At 48.9% G+C, this 18286-nt stretch overlaps 1 protein-coding gene across 1 annotated transcript; it reads left to right on the forward strand.

Annotated features, from left to right (window-relative positions):
* Positions 1-6377: 6377 nt before the first annotated feature.
* STC2 (stanniocalcin 2) lies at positions 6378-17835 on the forward strand. The gene is made up of 4 exons (XM_054217659.1): positions 6378-6687; positions 8926-9068; positions 11618-11829; positions 15271-17835. Exons 1-4 carry the CDS (start codon positions 6525-6527, stop codon positions 15662-15664), a joined length of 912 nt encoding a protein of 303 aa, XP_054073634.1. The 5' UTR covers positions 6378-6524; the 3' UTR covers positions 15665-17835.
* Positions 17836-18286: the final 451 nt, after the last annotated feature.

Below are 18286 nucleotides of genomic sequence, written 5' to 3' on the forward strand. Positions count from 1 at the left end.
AGAGCATTATATTGTTTGGACTCTGATTCTGGAATCATTGTCCTCTGCAGAGAGTTGTACTTTGTGGGCGGTGACTATGGTGTGCTATAATTACCACTATAATTACACTGGCATGTTTCCTTCTTGGCAAGCCCCATGGAATTACAGTCCCGTTACCTGACCTGGGTTTCTGATAGTCCTAGTATGATGGACAATAGCTTTTTTTTTTATTATTTTTGGCCTGGCCACAAGCTGATAGGGTTAGTATGAAATGTAAGGCCAGGAATGCCAAGATAGTTTCTTCCAGAGCAAAACACAATGTTGTCAAGGTCCACTTTGACTGCAGCTATCACTTGTGGCTCCTTCAGGAGGTGAGGTGGAGGGGGAACCAAGGAACCAGAACATCAGAAGAATCTGCCACTGCAAAGGGGAAGGACACCCTGGGACTAGCAAATCTCACTCATCTTCAACTTCTGCCTCACGTAACTGCATTATAAATACACATAAGCTGGGTGTGTCCGATAAATATGTCAGCCGTGACACTTAATTAACTTATTTGCATTGGGCTTTGGCATTAATATTGTACTGGTAATTCTCATCTCTCCTACAGCTATTGCTTCAGGATTTGTCAGGTTCAAAAACGCAAAAACGTCTTGTGTTGCAGGGAAACCCAGTTCATCTCTCAGTTTTGATCCTGCCCGTAACAAAGCACATGTTAACCTTGAATCACGTAAAACAAAGAGGACACCCTATATACCAGGTGGTCTTCTGAGAGGGGACCCAGATAACTCCTTTTTGCTCTATACGGAAGCATGTTTTTCCCCAAATCAAAGAGGATTTCTGCAGAAGAGCTGTGATGAGTTTCCATACTCCGAGCAGGAGCTGCCACCGCAGCCCTCGGCCGGAGACGGAGCTCGCTGTGCCCCAGCAGGCCGTTGTCTGGGTGAAACCAGAAACTCCACTGCAAATCTTTTGCACATTCTTCTTTTCTTTATAACATACAGGAGGATGCGGGTTTCGGTGACTTCGCTGGACAATTCTCTGAATGAAAGCTTCCTCCCAAAACTCTTTTCTCTACTTTCTGATGTATTTTTCTCCCTGCTGATTTGGAGTCCAACCTGGGAATACGGGTGTTACAGGATGTTCGGCACTTCTCTGCGTCAAGCCGCAGCTGACTGAGGTAGCCACTTCACTCAAGGAAATTATTTGAGGTTTTTCTGAGAGCCTCTTGACAGTAGGTAAAGATTGTTTCAGCTTGTGGGAGTGCCAGCTAGAACCCTTTATAACCTGAATGACATGTCATGTCATAAAAACTCCTGCTAAAACTCACTCTGTCCTTTCAAGACGGCAATTTTGATGTCAATGTCTGTCTTTTCAACCATCACATAGCAGCTCATCTGGATAAGAACCAGCAAGTCGGAGATTGCCTACAAGTATCTCCTAGCAAGAGTCCCTTCCATGTATTATTTTAGTTAAGAATGTAACTCAGCATGTCTTCCAGATCTCTTCCCCGTTCTCTCAAGAGGGAAAAAAAAATGTACTACTGTGAGAAAAGGGGAGAAATAGACGCTTTTGGCCAATGCTCTTATCTGGTGACTAAGCAGACTGCAGGCTGATATGTCTCAATCTGAACAGCCACATTTTGATGGCCCTTTCGCGCATCATTACCAACAGAGCTCCCATTTTTCTTCAGCTAGTGCAGAAGTCACAGAAATCACGACTGTTCAGCATTATCTGCCTTATATTAGTTGTAATCACATCACATTTTTGTTTATATCCACAAGTAATAAAAACCATGCATATCTTCAGTTTGACTTAAAGAATAAAGTAAATACATAATTCTGGCAAATTGTTTGGAATTATAGTTTAACGGCATCTGGTTCAGATATTCTGTAGTAAATCGTTGGCACCGACATTGCCACTTTTTTTTTTTTTATTTGAACCAAAATGTTCTCAGAAGCATGTGTTTTTCGTCCAACTTCCATGTAATCCATTTTATGAAGGCCAGAAAGCTTACGAAGTTTGAAACTTAAACTACCTGGGCAGAAGAGATTGTTTCTGGACACTGACACTCATTACACAGCTGATTAACTGAGGAATAAACAATCCTGGCATGCAACCTAGCGTGTCTGTTGTTTTGGCTTTTTGTCTCAAGGAGTTGTCTTTCTTGAAATACCTCCCCAGGTACAATGTGTACATTCCACCCTGTTTTGCTCACAAATTACATACCTCTCTTTTATGTCAAGTCCAATATAGCTGCACCAGGTTTTCTTATTCCACATAAAAAGTAACCAATTACTTGAGTAAATACCTGTTTTAAAAATATCACTAAGTGGTTTCCTGCTGCTCTAAATACTAAAACGTTCGGCAGGATTTCTGACCCTTATAAATCTTTCAAATAGTTCATATTTTATCAAAGAAGCCAGACCATCTTTAAACCTGGTGCATAACTCATTGAGACCATTTCTCAAATACTTGATTTAACACAAGCAATCGGGGAAAAAAAGGCTGTATAATTTGTTAATATAATTAGCTCTGACTTTTCTCGCATTCCATCCTCTGTGGCTTTATCGTCAACTTCTCCTCGTTCATCATAAAAACTACAGTTACCAGAGATTCAAAAATACTAAATCGATGATAGATGGGGGAAAAGTGGCTTAAAATACAACCCTTTGAAGCTTCCCAACAGACCTACATTTACTGAGCCTAACAGGTTCTCCAGTGTCAAATCCCATTTCAGTCACTGTCAGCAGCTTTATTCGCACCATCCGACAACGAACCTGTGGGAATTAAACCAACACGTTCCCAGAGCAGGTCCCGCACCAGGAGGAACCAAGTCCAAGAGGCAACATCCCTCCGCCCTCCAGACCACTTTCCCAGCAATGCTTTGCAGCTCTGGGCTGGCTTCGTAATGATGTGTCATTTGCAAGTCAGCACCTTGCACTAAGCCCCGAGGTGGGGAAATTACCCAGGAGAAGAGGCAACAATAAATTCCCCCGTCCTGCTTATTTTTTTCTCAAGTCTGATGAAATCCCATTGCGCTGCCGGAGCTGCACGGCACAGCTTACTCTAACTCCGCTGTGAAATGTGGTTAGTCACAGATAAAAAAAAACCCAGAATCCAGACCTCGGCACACCTTCCCCACAGCATCCTCTTCCCTTTTGAAGTCATCGGCCTCTCCGTCCTTCATAACTGGGTGTGCTCCCTCTCTCCCTGTGCGCCGCAGCCTCTTGCACAGCATTCCTCAGCCTTCACCTGCCTGAAACGGCCTTGCAGGGACACAGCCCTGTTAATAATCATGAAAGTAGCTCTTCTCCCTAAAAACCCCAGACAATTAAATGCTTCCCATTTAAAGGTAGCTGCAAAATGCTCCTGCCGCTGCTTGATCACATAAAGTTTTAATCAAATCATGAAACACTCTTAAGTAAAACCTATGTATGTTAGCTAAAGGGAACTCAAAAGTCTATTCCTAAAAGCCAGCAGTCGTTCAAAACTGATGCAAGTAGCCGTGATCCTCTCCGAAGCGTTACTCCTCAAACACGTCACCAAACGCCTCGCAACCGGACACCGTCCACGCAAGCTGCCTGCCGCTGGAGCAAAGCTGCAGGCTCAGTGCCTCGAGATCCAGGCATCCCAAGTCTCCTGGAAACCAGCCTCTAAATCACTGGAATTGGTAATTATTCTATAAAATTACCTGGCACTCAAACTGGCAGTGGATCATGCTGCCAGGGAGCGAGTTACACTGCGCTCCAGAAGATGCCAAATTTGCTAGAGCATGACTTGTGTTTCATGGGCATTTTTCCTGACGGCGCTCACCTTCCTTTAAAATGCAGGCACAGCTCCTCGCCTCACTAAGGGAGGGCTGAGTGGGACCAGACCCTCTCATCCCAGGAGCCCCCCGATGAGTGACCTCGAGAGAGAAAAGCAGGGGAAAAAAAAACCCTACAGCTCTGAGTGCCACCCGCCGCCCAGCAATGTCCGCTGGGCAGGAAGAAATAGGAAAGGCTGAACTTGCTGAGAGCCGGCAGATTCCTTCACCAAACAGTGACACGAGGGGGTGCTATTTTAGGCACGGTTTTGGAAAGGAAAAGAGACGTGAAAATAACCTTGGATGGAGCAATTAATGCAAGATGGGCTGGAGGGGAAGACGAGTCACAGTAGGGCAGCCAGGGCTGCGTGGTTCAAAGGACACGCTCTGAGAAATGACGAGACCCAACCAGAGAAGTCAACCAGAGGGAGGAACCCGGGGTCCGGCACATGGAGGATGCGTGGAATTCCTTTAAGTCAAAAGGGCAAAACCCATCCTTTTGGTTGCCCTTTGGGGGCAAAATTGCTACTTTAAAAAGGGGCAGAAAGATTCAGGAGGAATGGCTGCAGGAGGGCATCAGACCTAAAACAGCAGGGAAAAGGCATTAGGAGAAAGCACAATTTCTGAGGCACAGGAAAAAAATTAAAATATATATTAAACATATAAGACGAACTTGCTGGTTTGGAACAGCACATCGGCTGTTACCTCCTCCAACAGAGAAAAACTGCTCTCCCTTAAATTTCTCCTGCCTGTACTCCCTCTGTGCTCCTCCGGAGTTCATTCAGTCCCTGGTCTTTGAACACTGGAGATGAGAATTGTTAAAGTCGAGCTAGTTAGACATAGCAAAGGCAATTAAATAGCAAAACTCTTCTGTAGTATAAATAGTAAGAGAACAAGGACAAAAGAAGGGCCACCAGGCACTCAGGGTGAGGTAAAAATGAAGAAGAGAACCTATTCCTTTAATAGCCCTGTTGTCAAAAAGGGCAGAGCCCATCCCAGGGGCACAAGGGCTTTGCAGACATCCGTGCTGGCACAGCGAGTTCCTTAGAGGAAAGCTGCAAGTTGCAGTTTACAAGGCAGCAGCGTATTGATAAAAGGGAATTTCCACAGGAGCTTGGCACCACCGTTAAGAATTTCAATCTTAACAAGATGTTTCAAAGTCAAACCTTAAAAGAATGATAAACAAACTTTGCACCGCTCAGACCCAGCAAACAAACCTCCCGGCCTGGGACAAAACCAGGGAAGGCCCAGGCGAGCGGAGCCGGTGGGGATGTCTCGGGGGCTGCGCGGGGGGGTGTGAAAACGTGCCTGCCGGGGCATCGCCACGGAGCCATGGTCCTGCGGCGCGGTGTCACGTCCCGCCGAGGAGACCCTTGCTCGGGGAGGTGTGAGTGGATTTCCTCAAGTGCATTTTGACAGCTGTGAGGAAGCAGGGCGGCAGCGGCAGCTGGAGACATTCCTGGCTGCCCCCCCCACTCCTTTCCCCGGCGGGACCCCCGCCCCCGGCACGGCACAGCGCGCCCCGGCAGCGCCGGGGGCTCGGGGGCTGCCGGGGAGGGGGGGGACGGGCAGGAGCCGCATGGGGCCGGCGGGGTCTGATGAAACATCTGATGTGCATTACGGCAGGGCGAGGGGGGACGCGCACGCCCCCTCCCCAGCGAGCGCGGCACTTCTCATCACCTGCTGGAGATTTTCCTACATCCCCCCCCTCCCCGCCCCGGCCCCGCTCCAGCTACTGGACAAAAGGGAGCAGCCAGAGCCGGCTGCGGGGTTGCTCGGCGCGGGGGAGGGGGTGCGAGGGTGATGCTCTCCCCACGGTGGCGGGGGGGTCGGTGTCAAAGAAGGCAGCGCCCGGCCGAGTCCGCACTCAGGTACCACGTTCCCCCTCTCAGTCCCCCCCACCCCCCCCAGGGTATGGATTTGGCCCAAATTCCCTCGGAGCTCGCAGGGTACAAAATCCCGGGGGGGGGGAGGGGGCAGAAAAAACAAAGGAGGAAGGAGTGGAAGATTTCCAAGAAAGTCAGTGCGATAGCTGCTTCTGAGAAGGATTTTTTTTTTTCCTTTTTCTTTTCAAGCAAGTCTTGCAATGAGGCGGCAGTTCCGCAGGACGGCCGGCTCCGGGCACGGCCACCCCCGCTGCCCCCCCCGCAAGGGCAGCGGCGTTTGGAGCGCCCCGAAGTTGCCTTCCCGGCCCCGCGGGGACCGGCCGCGCGGTGCTGCCTCCCTCCCTCTCTCCAAAGCAGCGCATTTGTCAAAATCCCGCTTTTTCACCTTTTTTTAATTTTTTTTGTCCCCCTCGCCCGTACTGCCGGGGGGAGGCACTTTCGCACCCTCCCCCCCCCCCCCCCGCCGCCGGGGGTGCAGCCCCTGCCCGCTGCCCCCCGCAGGCCCATCCCCCGCGGTGCGGTGCGGTGCGGGGGGGTGGGGGACACTGGGGGAGGCGGGAGGCTGCAACCTGCCGGCGGGGCAGGGCCGGCCCCCGGCGGGCGGGCGGAGCGGGGCGGCGGCTGCCATTGGCCGCGGCGCGGAGCGACACCTGCTCGGCTCCCTCATGCGAGTGACACCGGGGCTCGGCGGGGATATTTGAGGCACCCTCCGGCCTCGCCGCCGTCACTCCGCGCTCGCCGCCGCGCCGGGCACATGCGGTTCGCGGGGCCGCGGCGAGGAGCGCGCTGGGCCCGGGTGCGGCACCCCGCGGGGGAGGACGCGGCGGCGGCGGCGGGGGGAAGGCGCGACCATGTGCGCGGAGCTCCGCGGCAAGCTGCTGGCCCTGGCCCTGGCCCTGGCCCTGCTGCTGGCCAGCGCCCCGGCGGCGGCGGGCACTGAGGCCACCCACCCGCCGGAGGGGCCGCAGGACAGGACCCCGCAGCAGAAGGGGCGCCTGTCCCTGCAGAACACAGGTACGGCGGCGCGGGAGGGTGCAAAGGTGGGGTGTCCCCCCCACACACACACACACCTCGCCGCTCGTGGAGCGCTGGGGAAATAGCCGCGTTGAGTTATGACAGGCGGTTTATTTCGGTGTCCGACTGTCAGGCGTAAATCATCAGAGGAAATAAGAGCTCGCTCCTAATTACCTTTAAAGCCCGGCTTTGCCAAGCACGTGTTGCCCTTGCAACAAGCCGCGGCAGCGCTCCGGGCCGAGCGGCTCCGCAGCCGCGCCGGGCACCGAGGGGGTGCGGAGCGGGGCCGGGGGCGGCGGGGAGCCCGGCCTGGGGGATGCTGCCCGCCGCGGGGATGCTGGGCTGGGGAGGAGAAAGTTTCACGGCGCAGGGTTTGAAACCGGGTCGGAGGGGTGAGGAGCGGGGGAGGGATGAGACGGGAGGGAAGGGGAAGCGGCTGGAAACGATGACTGGTGCTTTGCTTCCTCCATAGGGAGCCGTGCAATGATGCAACGGACCGGGGGTTTCTCTCCTCCTCTCCCGTCCCCCCCGCGCTCCCTCCCCCGGGTATTATCTGCCTAGAAAGAGAGAGCTGAGGCGTGCACTTTGCTGGATCTCTTCCCAGCCGTGCAGAGACAGAGCGCGGGATCCAGACGCTTCCCTCCCCCCCTTTCTCCCTTTCCCCCCACCCCCCCCCTCTTTTTTTTTAACACTCTCAGTGCTGCGAGACGTGTTTAAACACACACGAGCAGGAATGCACGAATGCCCATTAGGGACTGCCACATGTGAATCACGGCACTGTGCAGTTCTCAGCACGCTGGAGCCAGGACATGTGATCCGGCAAAGGGTTTGCATCCGGATGCCAACACAAGCACTACAGCTGAGCTCCCGGCCCCAAAAAAGCCCAGCTCCGCGCTCTGCAGCGCTCCACAAAGAGCTCCATTTTCAACCACCACCACCCCACCCCCCCCCCTCGGTGCGTGTGTGTTTGCGCAGCTTTTCGCGTCTGCCTGAGACAATCCCATGAGCCGAGCCCGGGGCTCCCGTGTCCCACCCCCCCACGCCCAGATGCACTTCGGGGCAGGTAGAAGTGGGGTGGGGGGAGAAACACAAAAAGGCAGCGGCAGTGATTTGGTTTTGAGCTGGGGGGTAGCGGGGGGGGGTGTTCATGTGAACTCCGTCAGACTCCGCATTTACATCCGCGGCTCCTCTCCCCGCCTTGCCGCGGGTTGAAATGAGACCGAAAGTTGCTGTAAAGACTTGCAAATGGACCGCATGGCAAAGGGGGAGGCTGGGGATGTCTGAAACATGCTGCGGTTCAGAGGGGGATTAGGCTGGCTCCCAAGGGCGAGCTTTAATTAAAGGTACCACTAGGGCACAGAGTACAGGAATTCTTAGCATCCTCAGTTCTGGTCTAAAAGCTGCCCCTGTTTAACTTTATCCCCAGGCTCTTTCAGCAACCACCTTCCCTCTGGCAGTACTACTACATCCATTTTTTTTAAAGGACCAGAAGCTGTCTTGTTAAGAATTAGATTTTTGGGGTTTTTTTGGTAAGTGAGTATTAGACAGCATTTTTTCTTTTCAGTATTACATAATATCTGAAAGGGCAGAATAAACACATATGTAACGGCTAGCTCCAGTAAATCTATTTTATGTACTACATATATAAATTATTTTTTTCAATTGATTTCTGCACAGGTGAGGACGTAGTTGCAGCTTTATGCAACACTCAGTGCAAAGGACTGTATTTATCAGTGGGAGTTTTGCCATTAATTTTGTGGACATCACAACAGGGGAAACACAATGGTCTGTAAAAAAAATTAAAAAAAAAAAAATTATGCTAAATCACCAGAAACTAGCTCAAAGTATCAGAAATGAGAAAGTTTAGACAGCTGGGTTGTGGGCTTCTCGTTTTGGTACTGGAATTTGATGGGAGATTTCGTACAAGTCAGACAGCAAAAATCATGCCCATCCTTTGCTCCTGAGGAATGCAAAAGCATTAGACAGTTCTCAAGTGAAATAGCTTGACGTAAGCATAGTGGATTTGGCATTTACTCCTTGGATATCACTTTCATAACATAATACACCCAAGTTCTGGCCTAATTTCTGCAAAGAGTGGGCATGCTGTGGGTACAATAACTGTTGTCACATGTGCTTTTTCTTTTGAACTGATGATGTTAGCAAAATAACTCTTTCCCTACCCACCACCAGCTTCTATGAACAGTTCTTCAAATTAACTGTAATCAATGCTCATTTTAGCTGAAATCCAGCACTGCCTGGTTAACGCTGGCGATGTGGGATGTGGAGTGTTTGAATGCTTTGAAAACAATTCTTGCGAGATCCGAGGCTTACATGAGATCTGCATGACATTCCTGCACAACGCTGGAAAATTTGATGCCCAGGTAACACAGTGAAATGTTCTATGTATCTGTTTGCTTCCAATATACACATGGCATGTATTTTAATTCTTTAACATATCTTTGGGAAAAAAGTTACCATTGTGGAGCACATCTACTTTTGCACGTGACCAGCTTCAATAAGAATTTTTCTGTTGAAGGGCCCAGAATCAAGACCCAAAACCAGTAGCAAAGCAGCGGTGTGCAGCCTGTCCCAGAGACAGGCTGTCTCTAGCTACGGCTCCCTGTACCTTCCCCCTCCTGTACCCAGGATAACTAAATGGGAACGCTAATATAGCTGAACATGGTTTTCAGAAACGCTGAGCGGCTCAAGCATCTACACCATGTTTGTTCAAAGCTGATTCTGAAGTGCAGCTTGGGCACCCAGTTCATTTAGACATATCAAAATATTTCCCAATGTGCAGTTATTAACTTGTTAGTTATTATTAACCAACAAGAATTTGGTTCTCAAGATTTGCATGCAACCAGTACAGGCAACCTCCTAAAGCTGCTGTATTCAAATAAGTCTTTGTCTCAAGCACTGACGTTAAAATACATTACTTAGATGGTATGCGGTATTAAGTTTGTCTCCTTCATTTTCTCCCCAGACCATTTATGCATCATTGAGACATCCTGTTATTATGTCTTATAAACCTACTCTCCCATTTCAGTGCGGAGGGAAGAGAACATTACGACGGGCCAGCGGCATTTGGCTTGACCATGCAGTTTACAGTATAACTTGACTAAAAGCACCAGCCTCATGGCACTGTTAAAAGCATGGTATAAAGTAGAGCTGTCTTCAGGATTCAGCCTGGTCCATGAGGGATGGTGGGACCACCCAGTAGGAAAACACTTCTGAAGTGCTGGAGTTCTAGGTTCAAATTCTCAAGGATGTACAAAGGGTCTGGCTAGCCATTAAAATGGGAATTGTTTCTTCTGTGGGTATCTGAAAACCTTCAACTTAATTTCCAAGTGTCTTCCAGAAAACGCTCTTTTATTTTTGCGCAATATTCTGTCAGTGAACAAAGTTGCCCAAAGAAGTAAGCCCTTTCAGGAGGTGAGGGTAAATGTGCCTGCGAAGGCTGAGCGTAGCCACTGATGCCTCTTCCCCAGGATCCCTGGATGTGCTAATCTAATACAGCCCATTTCACATCCAGGCTGTCTCCATTGCAGTGCAGAAGTATTAAACCCCTGGAGCTTTATTTAACACAGAGGTGACTTTAGTCTCTGCTATGACATGGCTTTTCATTGCTCATCTCTGTATTATCTACAGTTATTTCAGGCCGCATTAAACGACAAGACTAACGCTGGCTATTTTCTGCTCTCTTTCCCCCTCTCTCAAACCTGAGAATTGATGTCAGGTTTGGTTTGCGTAAGAATTTTTTTTTATTGTTATTTGCCTAATATGCTGTGCCTGTTTGTAACTGAAGGGAAGGGCAAGCGAGTGCCTCTGGTATAGGGAATAGAAGGGGATGATGACCGAGGCAGTTCTTTCATCAGCAAGAATCACTTCTGGCTTGAAACAACTGGGGGACAAAATCTGCTTGCAGGTCTTGATGAGTTTTAGTTAATGCCAGTGGAGCTCTGCCAGCATGCTCTCTGGATAAAGGCTAACAAGAATTTGGTCTTCACAAAGCTGTTGTGTAAAATAATCTGAAGGTAGTGAAAAGACGGAGGCAGTGCTGGAGGCTTCCACACACCTATTGCTCAGCAAAGTGAAGGGAGACCGAGCAGAGCTGTCAGACTGCGACACACACACCGTGTACAGCAGCTGTAGTATCCGAGAGCAAAGAGAGAAAAGGAAGAGATGGTTTTGATGCCAACTAAGCAATTGAATGAAGGAATCGTAAACAGTGGTTAAAGAGATGCTGCTAAAGCAGCTTTCCTGAAAGTTACTTTTTTAGTTTGATTTGATTTTTAATTTTTTTTAATCTCAATTAGAATGTCTTGCAGCAAAGAGACATCAAGACACTGTAGGGTTATTATTAGTGCTGATTTGAGTCCCTCTCAGAGGAAGTGGTAGTAGAGAAAATACTGACAGGGGAATGGGGCAGGTGCATATAGATGGTGCATACATGTCTATGAGTTTGCAAACTGACTTAAAATTTTAAAAAAACTAATTTGCAGTTACTGAATGGGTATTTGCATATGGTCCTGGGGACCTCAGCCGTAGCAGGATGCCCTCTCCTTTGTGTGAACCTGCTGTGCTGACACCCCAGAAGCAAACAAAGCCAGTAACTCAAGCATTGAGTTACTTCGAGGTGCTTGCTTTTGCCCTTTCTCTTTTTGGGCATTCAGCTGTTGGGGTAGAGGAAACCTCAGAATTCCAGCAGAGAAGCCCTGTGCATTCAGCTCCACTGGAATAGCAAGGCCAGGTAACTCGGCATGATCTTTAAGGGCAGAGAAACGAAGAGGGGGAAGAGCCATTAAGTGGTACCCTTAGCAGTCTAATAACCCTTGACGTTGTCCTACAGGGGAGCAGCTAGCTGGGCATAAATCAGCTGCTGTGCTTAATGGACAAAAATACAGACCTACTCCATTTCTTTTCTTCTCAGGGAAAATCCTTCATTAAAGACGCTCTGAAGTGTAAGGCTCATGCCTTGAGGCATAAATTCAGCTGCATCAGCCGTAAGTGCCCTGCCATTAAAGAGATGGTGTTCCAGTTACAGCGGGAGTGCTACCTGAAGCATGACCTCTGCTCCGCTGCCAAGGAGAACGTCCAGGTCATTGTGGAGATGATTCACTTCAAAGACCTGCTGCAGCATGAGTAAGTGCCTCCGTGCTAGTGCAGTCAGAGGCGTGGGAGCTCCTTCCAGGAGCAGGATGGTGCCAATGGGCTGTGCATCTGCCCAAGAGCTGTTTCACCACCACCTGGCCTTAAGCACGTCTTGTTTTCCCATGTAGCAGACCGAGGTAATGCTTTCTTCGCAGGGGCCCTTGAAGATTAGTTTGTTTGCGAAGGGCTAGATGTGACTGTGGAAGGGAATGAAATGGGTTGAAGTTGGATCTGGCTGTTTCTTTGGTCCTTCAGCAAATACAGCGTCAGTGTCTGCTGTTTCCAGAGGCATCTCACCATGTCTCTCTGCTTTCTGAGCTCAAAGGCAATGTTCCTGACCCCAGTATCTTGTTAAAGATGACAGCTAGAGGAGAAGGGGGAAGAAGGTCTATGCAAAGTTGTCAGCAAGATGATAATTTCTTCTTTAAATACATACTTTCAAATGTCTTGTAGTTAATTGTCCCTGAAAGAGCTGCAGTCCCCCAGGTAATCTCTCATTCATCTTATTCCTTATTAATCTCAGATGCTTTTTAATAAAACATGGAGGTGTACAAAGTGAAGGCACAAGTCAGATTTTGAGGAGTTCATCCCTCTGCCTGGGAACACAGCTGCCCTCTGAGGAATGGCAGGCACGAATCCCATTTGGAATTGATCAAAGCTGCTACATGACAGCAACAAACCAGGCACAAGCTGTTTGTACCAACTCTTTGTGCACAGATGCAAAAATTGGAGCCTGTTTTTCTTGCAGGTGAACATTTCACTCCCAAACGAGAAGGCTGAGCCACAGCCTGGCAGCAGGCTGAACCTTAGAGCATCTTCCTACCACGCCTCCATGCTGCCTTGTCCCTAGCGGATATTAGCACAGAAACCCCAAATCCCAGCCATCGTGACAGACATATTTTTTAACAGAAACGTTTCTGGACTTCTAGCCTTGCATTTTCATCAGCCTCCAAAGGAGCTATGCCCCGATTCCCTCACTTTCTGTTGAAAACCACCCCCCTAATACACAAACTGCAGTTGCAGAGACGCGCTTTGATGCCAGTTTACTCTTAAAAGCAGAATCTTTGCTGTGGTTGGTACACGCTGAACGTGGTGGCCAGAAAGCAAGGCCCTTTCCGTGGACATTCCTGAGGCTGGGATCAAAGGCATGGCTGGTGGCCTTGCCAGGGCCATTGGCCATGCCTAGGGCAAAGGGCAGCATCCCGCTGCCGGGGGGAGAGGGGAAGCGCGGCTCCGTCCTGCACAGCAGCACCTCTGTCTGGGCACTGCTCGGGCTGTGTTAGTAGGCTATAAATTGGGTACTTGGTACCAGTCAACGCCGCCCCCATCATTTGGAGATGAGAAGAACTATGAAAGTCAAAGGCCTTTCCAAAGAGAAGCTTTGGAATAAGAGCTGCTTATTTCTGGGGAGCTTAACTGGGGGGTTCTCAGTTTGAGAAGAGATGGATCATTCAGCTGAACACCTATAATTTGCACGATCTCATTTAGAGCTTCCTACACTTCATTTTCAGCATCTCACGGAGTCAGAGCTTAGCTTCCCTATGTGGGACTCCCCAAATAGAAGCCAGCCAGCCTCCTCCCCTCCCCTAAATTTAGAGGCCATCTCTGAAGCTTTTGAACTAAGGAACTTGTTCAAGATCAATAGGCAAGTGTGGCAGAGCTGGAAATAAAATCACGTCTGCTGACTTGCAGCCTTGTGCTCAGTTCAGGTACTATGGTCAGGCCAGCTGAAATGCAGAAAGTAAAACAGTGAAGGAGAAATGGGCCAGTATTAATCCGCAGGGCTCTGGCAGACTCTGAATACCTGAAATATTTGGCAGCTGAGCCACTTTTTAGTCATACCAGCAACCTTTTTCTTCCAAAGATTTTTGTAAAGGTTATGCCCAGTTTCAACAACTGATTTTTCTTTTTTTTTTTTCTTTTTTTCCTCCTTCTGCTGGATCACTTTCTATGCAATGTGCTCAGTTCTCTCTCATCTTTTATTTTACGTTTAAAACAATAAGAACGGAGAAGCAAGTGGCAGCTCTCAGACTCATTCTCTGTTTTATTCTGACCGTTTTCTCCCGATGAGTGTTGAGGAACATGCAGTCTCCTCCTGAGTCAGCTGTGGTGGGGTGGGGGTCAGGCTGATTTGCTACGGTGGAAGTGGTGACAGGCCCTGGCACATCGGTCGCTGCTGCATTCCAAGTAACTTCTTCTTTAAATGGCAGAAACAATCCAAACACGGGAAATATTTTGAGATAGGGGAATAGGTGGCTCTCCAAGATTAGTCATTCAAAATTAGTTTAAGCAGTTGGGCAAAGTAAAATCAGGGTAGTGTCAGGCACTGATCATAATCTGTTGGTTTTCCTCATCTCTTCTGACTTAGTTCGTGGGAAGATATTTAGACGTGTCCACAGCCACCAGAGCTGGTGGACGGTGTGCCCAGAAGGTGCACCCCCACCACCCTGTACAACCATGACTGCTGACCCCAGGCAGTTCTCTGCTTGCACTGTGGATGGTTCCTACCGTGGAAGACTTTTAAGCACGTCCTCCTGGGCCTGCTAGCAGCTGAGCGGTTGCGTCAATAGACAACATCAATATTGACCCACAAAACTTGTGACCGCAACTATTTTAAAATCGCTGCACTCAGTGACCCGTGGCTGAGGAAGCCAAAGTGCCTGTGCTTGGGCTGCCTTGTGCTGTGGGGACACAGAAGGAGACGGGTGGGAAGCAGAAACAGCGTTTGGCCGTGGCTCGTTTGGAGTCCTTGTTTCGCTGGGAAAAGGTATATACAGAAAGCTTTACACAACCCTGTAAGGACATGAAGAAAAAAAAAAAAACTTAGTGTGGGAAGAAAATGGGTGCCACCAAAGTGGATTTCCATGTGTCTGAGCTGTGTGCAGTCTGATCCTGAGTCCGGATAGGATCTTGCTTGTGGTGGAGATCAACACCTGGTGCTTCAGGGAAAGGTAAAGATGATGAGAAGAGCCGGAGAATCTCTAGTTGAATATCTGTTGCTCTTCACGGAAGTGAGCAAATGCCTCCCTCTTGCAGACTAGTGATCGTCATATGCTCTGTACCTGGGGATAGCAAGCTGTTTGATGAAGTTGATGGCTCTGGACATGAGCAGGTTTCCTTTGTCATGTGTCCTGACTAATAAAGATGAAAGGGCATGGAAAAAGATTGAGGCAGAAGGTGCGAGATAGCAGTTCTTCTGTTTGACAGCCCCATTTGCCAAGCGTGTAGACATAATATATTCCTGTGGTGGACGTTACAGTTGTCCCAGAGCATCTCCGGTGGGGGAGCAATCAAGGCAGATCCAGCACTTGAGTGAAGCTTCATTTGACAGGATGCCATCACGTGCATTTCTTACAGCGATATGGCTGATTAGAATATAATAATCCCTATGTATTTTTTTGACTCTCCTCTCACCGTTTCCTTTTCCTCCAGGCCATATGTTGACCTAGTGAATATCCTGCTCACCTGTGGCGAGGAGGTGAAAAAGGCCATAACGAGAAGTGTCCAGGCCCAGTGTGAACAGAACTGGGGAAGCCTCTGCTCCATCCTGAGCTTCTGCACCTCGGCTGTGCATGGTGACACCATCCTGGCTCCAGAGAAGAAGCCAGGTGAAGCCAGCAAAGCTGCTGCTGGCCGCGGGGACATGCTGGCCCACTCTGACTCCGACCACAGGGAGAGCTCACGAGCATCTAAGGGAGAGAGAGGTACTAAGGGCCACTTGAATGCCCATGCCCGGGTGAAAGCTGGGGGCCACGGTCCCAAAGGGGCACATGGGATCATGGACCGGGCAGACGAACTGTCCGACTTCTCTGACATCCGGAGGTGAAAAAAGGCACCAACTCCCCGTTCCCCCCATCCTCCCCCTCCACTGGAAACCTCCTCCGTTGAGTCTCATCTTCCCGTCTATGGACATTCCAAAGCATTTCCCATTCAGAGGTCAAGCACAGGGCATTGCAAGATATATATGGACCTCAGCAACAGTGTATATAGTAGCAAAGGGAGAGCAGTGGCAATGGGTTATCAATCCAGCAAACTCAACACTTGAGCAGCCACCAAGAGTGGCAAAATGTCTCCGACTAAATTCTTTTCCCCTTTTTTATGAAACGGACATCATCTGAAATTTAGGATCTTGTTTGGAGGTTGTTGGGTTGTTTTGGGGATTTGTTTTGTGGTTTTTTTTCTTGGTCCCCTTGGCTGGGGAGAAGGTTCCAAGAGGGCTCTGCCAGATTGCATGTGGCCATTTGTGGCTTAGCACCTCTGAAGGTTTAGGGTACAGCCTTACAGCAGATGGCTGAATTCCAAGGGGGATTTGGTTTCTGCCTGTGGCTTGAGAACACAAAAGTTTAAGGCTCTCTATGTGACGCTCTCTAATGAAATAGCTTCCCTGTCTCGCACAGGAACCGTGCGGTCTGGAGCTCCACCGCTTTCTCTTAACTTCTGAGCCATTGTTCCCATCTGGGTGATGCTGCCTAGTTTAAGTGCCCCGTTTATTTCTGAACCACTGCATAACTTGACACTTGCTAATCCAGTCACTTCAGCATATTGAAGGCGAGTAGTCAGCTTGCAAACAAGGCGATGTGACTGTTAAGACTTGCACAGTATGGAGGACCCCCAAAAGTATGCTTGTGGACCTCTGAAAACCCTGTGCATATTGTCTGCTTACACCTGCCCATGGGTGATACAGGTCCTCCACCCTTATGGACAGCCCAAGCTTAGAAGGATGGGCGCAGGCTCAGACAGCAAATCACCCCATATACTTAGTTCTTCTGTAGGGCTGCGTTGAAGGCCCATCAGAAATCCGTCTCTCCGTAGCAGTAGCATGGTGTGGTTTGCTGGGATGTGGAGACCCACTCGAACCTGCCTATCAGCTGTGGTTTATCCAAATGCCAAAGATAAGGAGAGGGGGTTGACTTGTTTTTGTTTTTTTTTAATGGTTGTGCAGATAACGACCACCAATCTCTGCAGAATAAGTTACTAAAGATGAAGAGTGTCAAGAGCTTATTGTCTCTAAGCAGTTTTAAGTGTGAATGAGGTGTTTGGACACATCTCTCCTACCCCCTATGCAATTGTAATTCTCAGGTTGCAGATCTGCAATCCTATATCCCCAGATATTGTACTGGAAATGGAGGTTGCAGCATCCACAGGGACAGAAGGGTGAGCTCTTCGGTTTGCTCTAGAGAAAAAGCAAGTTTTCTTAGAAAGTGGGAATCACACCAGGGATCTGAGCCTTCTCATTTAGAAAGTTTGGGAGGAAAGCTGTGGGGGCAGGAAGGCAGTTCAGTAGAGACAGAACGTACCCAGTGAACTAACGTACGTCTTGTCGCATGGTGGGAAGGAGCTGTATAAACAGTAGAGGGTGTTGGAATTTGGCTACAATTTCCAACTCAGATTTTAGTTACTGCTAAGTGAACACAGCTCCTAATAGCTATGTTCAGGGTTTAATGCACGTATCCACCCGCAGAAGTTATAGGCATTGCTTTTAATAGAAGCCACGTAGGAAGCAAGAGAGGACCGTTAAGTTGAAAGGTGTGTCTCTATGGGATCACCAGGCGTGACCTTGATCCTGCCTGATTTTGTGAGTTCTGTGACCAAATTTTCATTGGACTTAATTGAGAAGAGGTGGGATCGGACCAAGTAGTGTAGCGCCAAAGACCATGCTGACCCGAGGAGTGGAGCTGCTGGCAGTGAAAGTGCCAGCTGCCCTGTTGGGTTGTGGTACAGCTCTCCCACGGATGGGACGCCCAGGCTGTCCCAGGGAGGAGCTTGCCAAGGATGGTTCGGGCCTGCCTCTGATGGCCAGCTCCTCTGCTCCAAAAACTAATTGGCTGCTGGCAGTACTGTAAGAAGGTTTCTAGCGTGCCTCCATGGGTTTCCTGTGAGCGTCCTCTCCCCCTTGGTGGCATATAGCCACCATGAAGAACAAGCTCAAACCAAAAAGACAATCCAAACGTTTTAGCAAAAAAAAAAAAAAAACCAACAAAAAAAAAGCGCAAAACAGAAACAACAACTCGCTACCAACATAATGTTCTTGCGTTGAACTAAAATAAGATCTCTCTCTCATTAGAGGTCTGATTCATCAATGGGAACCAAACATACAGATCTACATCCTTGAATGTCTCAGTCAACATATCACCTCAGCATGCATACAGTTTTATTTGTATTCATTCGTTCTGTGGGGAAAATTGTATATTCCCCTTGTTTAGTCAATGAAAATTTGGGGGGGTGGGGGGCAAGCTGTGTGTGGGAGGGATTTTTGTATAAGGCATAACTTTTTTTTCCTCTGTGTGTGAAGAATTTATGTGTTCATCTACTGATTCCACATATGCTATTATTGTAAATATTTAACGTTTCTATTTATTATAGTGTCTCCATTTAAAAAAGAACACTGCTGGCTATGATAATTTAAACGTACGTCATGACCTGTGTTGTATATATTCATGCCACTAGT

This window comes from Rissa tridactyla, chromosome 11 (genome assembly GCF_028500815.1).
Source record: "Rissa tridactyla isolate bRisTri1 chromosome 11, bRisTri1.patW.cur.20221130, whole genome shotgun sequence".
Lineage (NCBI taxonomy): Eukaryota > Metazoa > Chordata > Aves > Charadriiformes > Laridae > Rissa > Rissa tridactyla.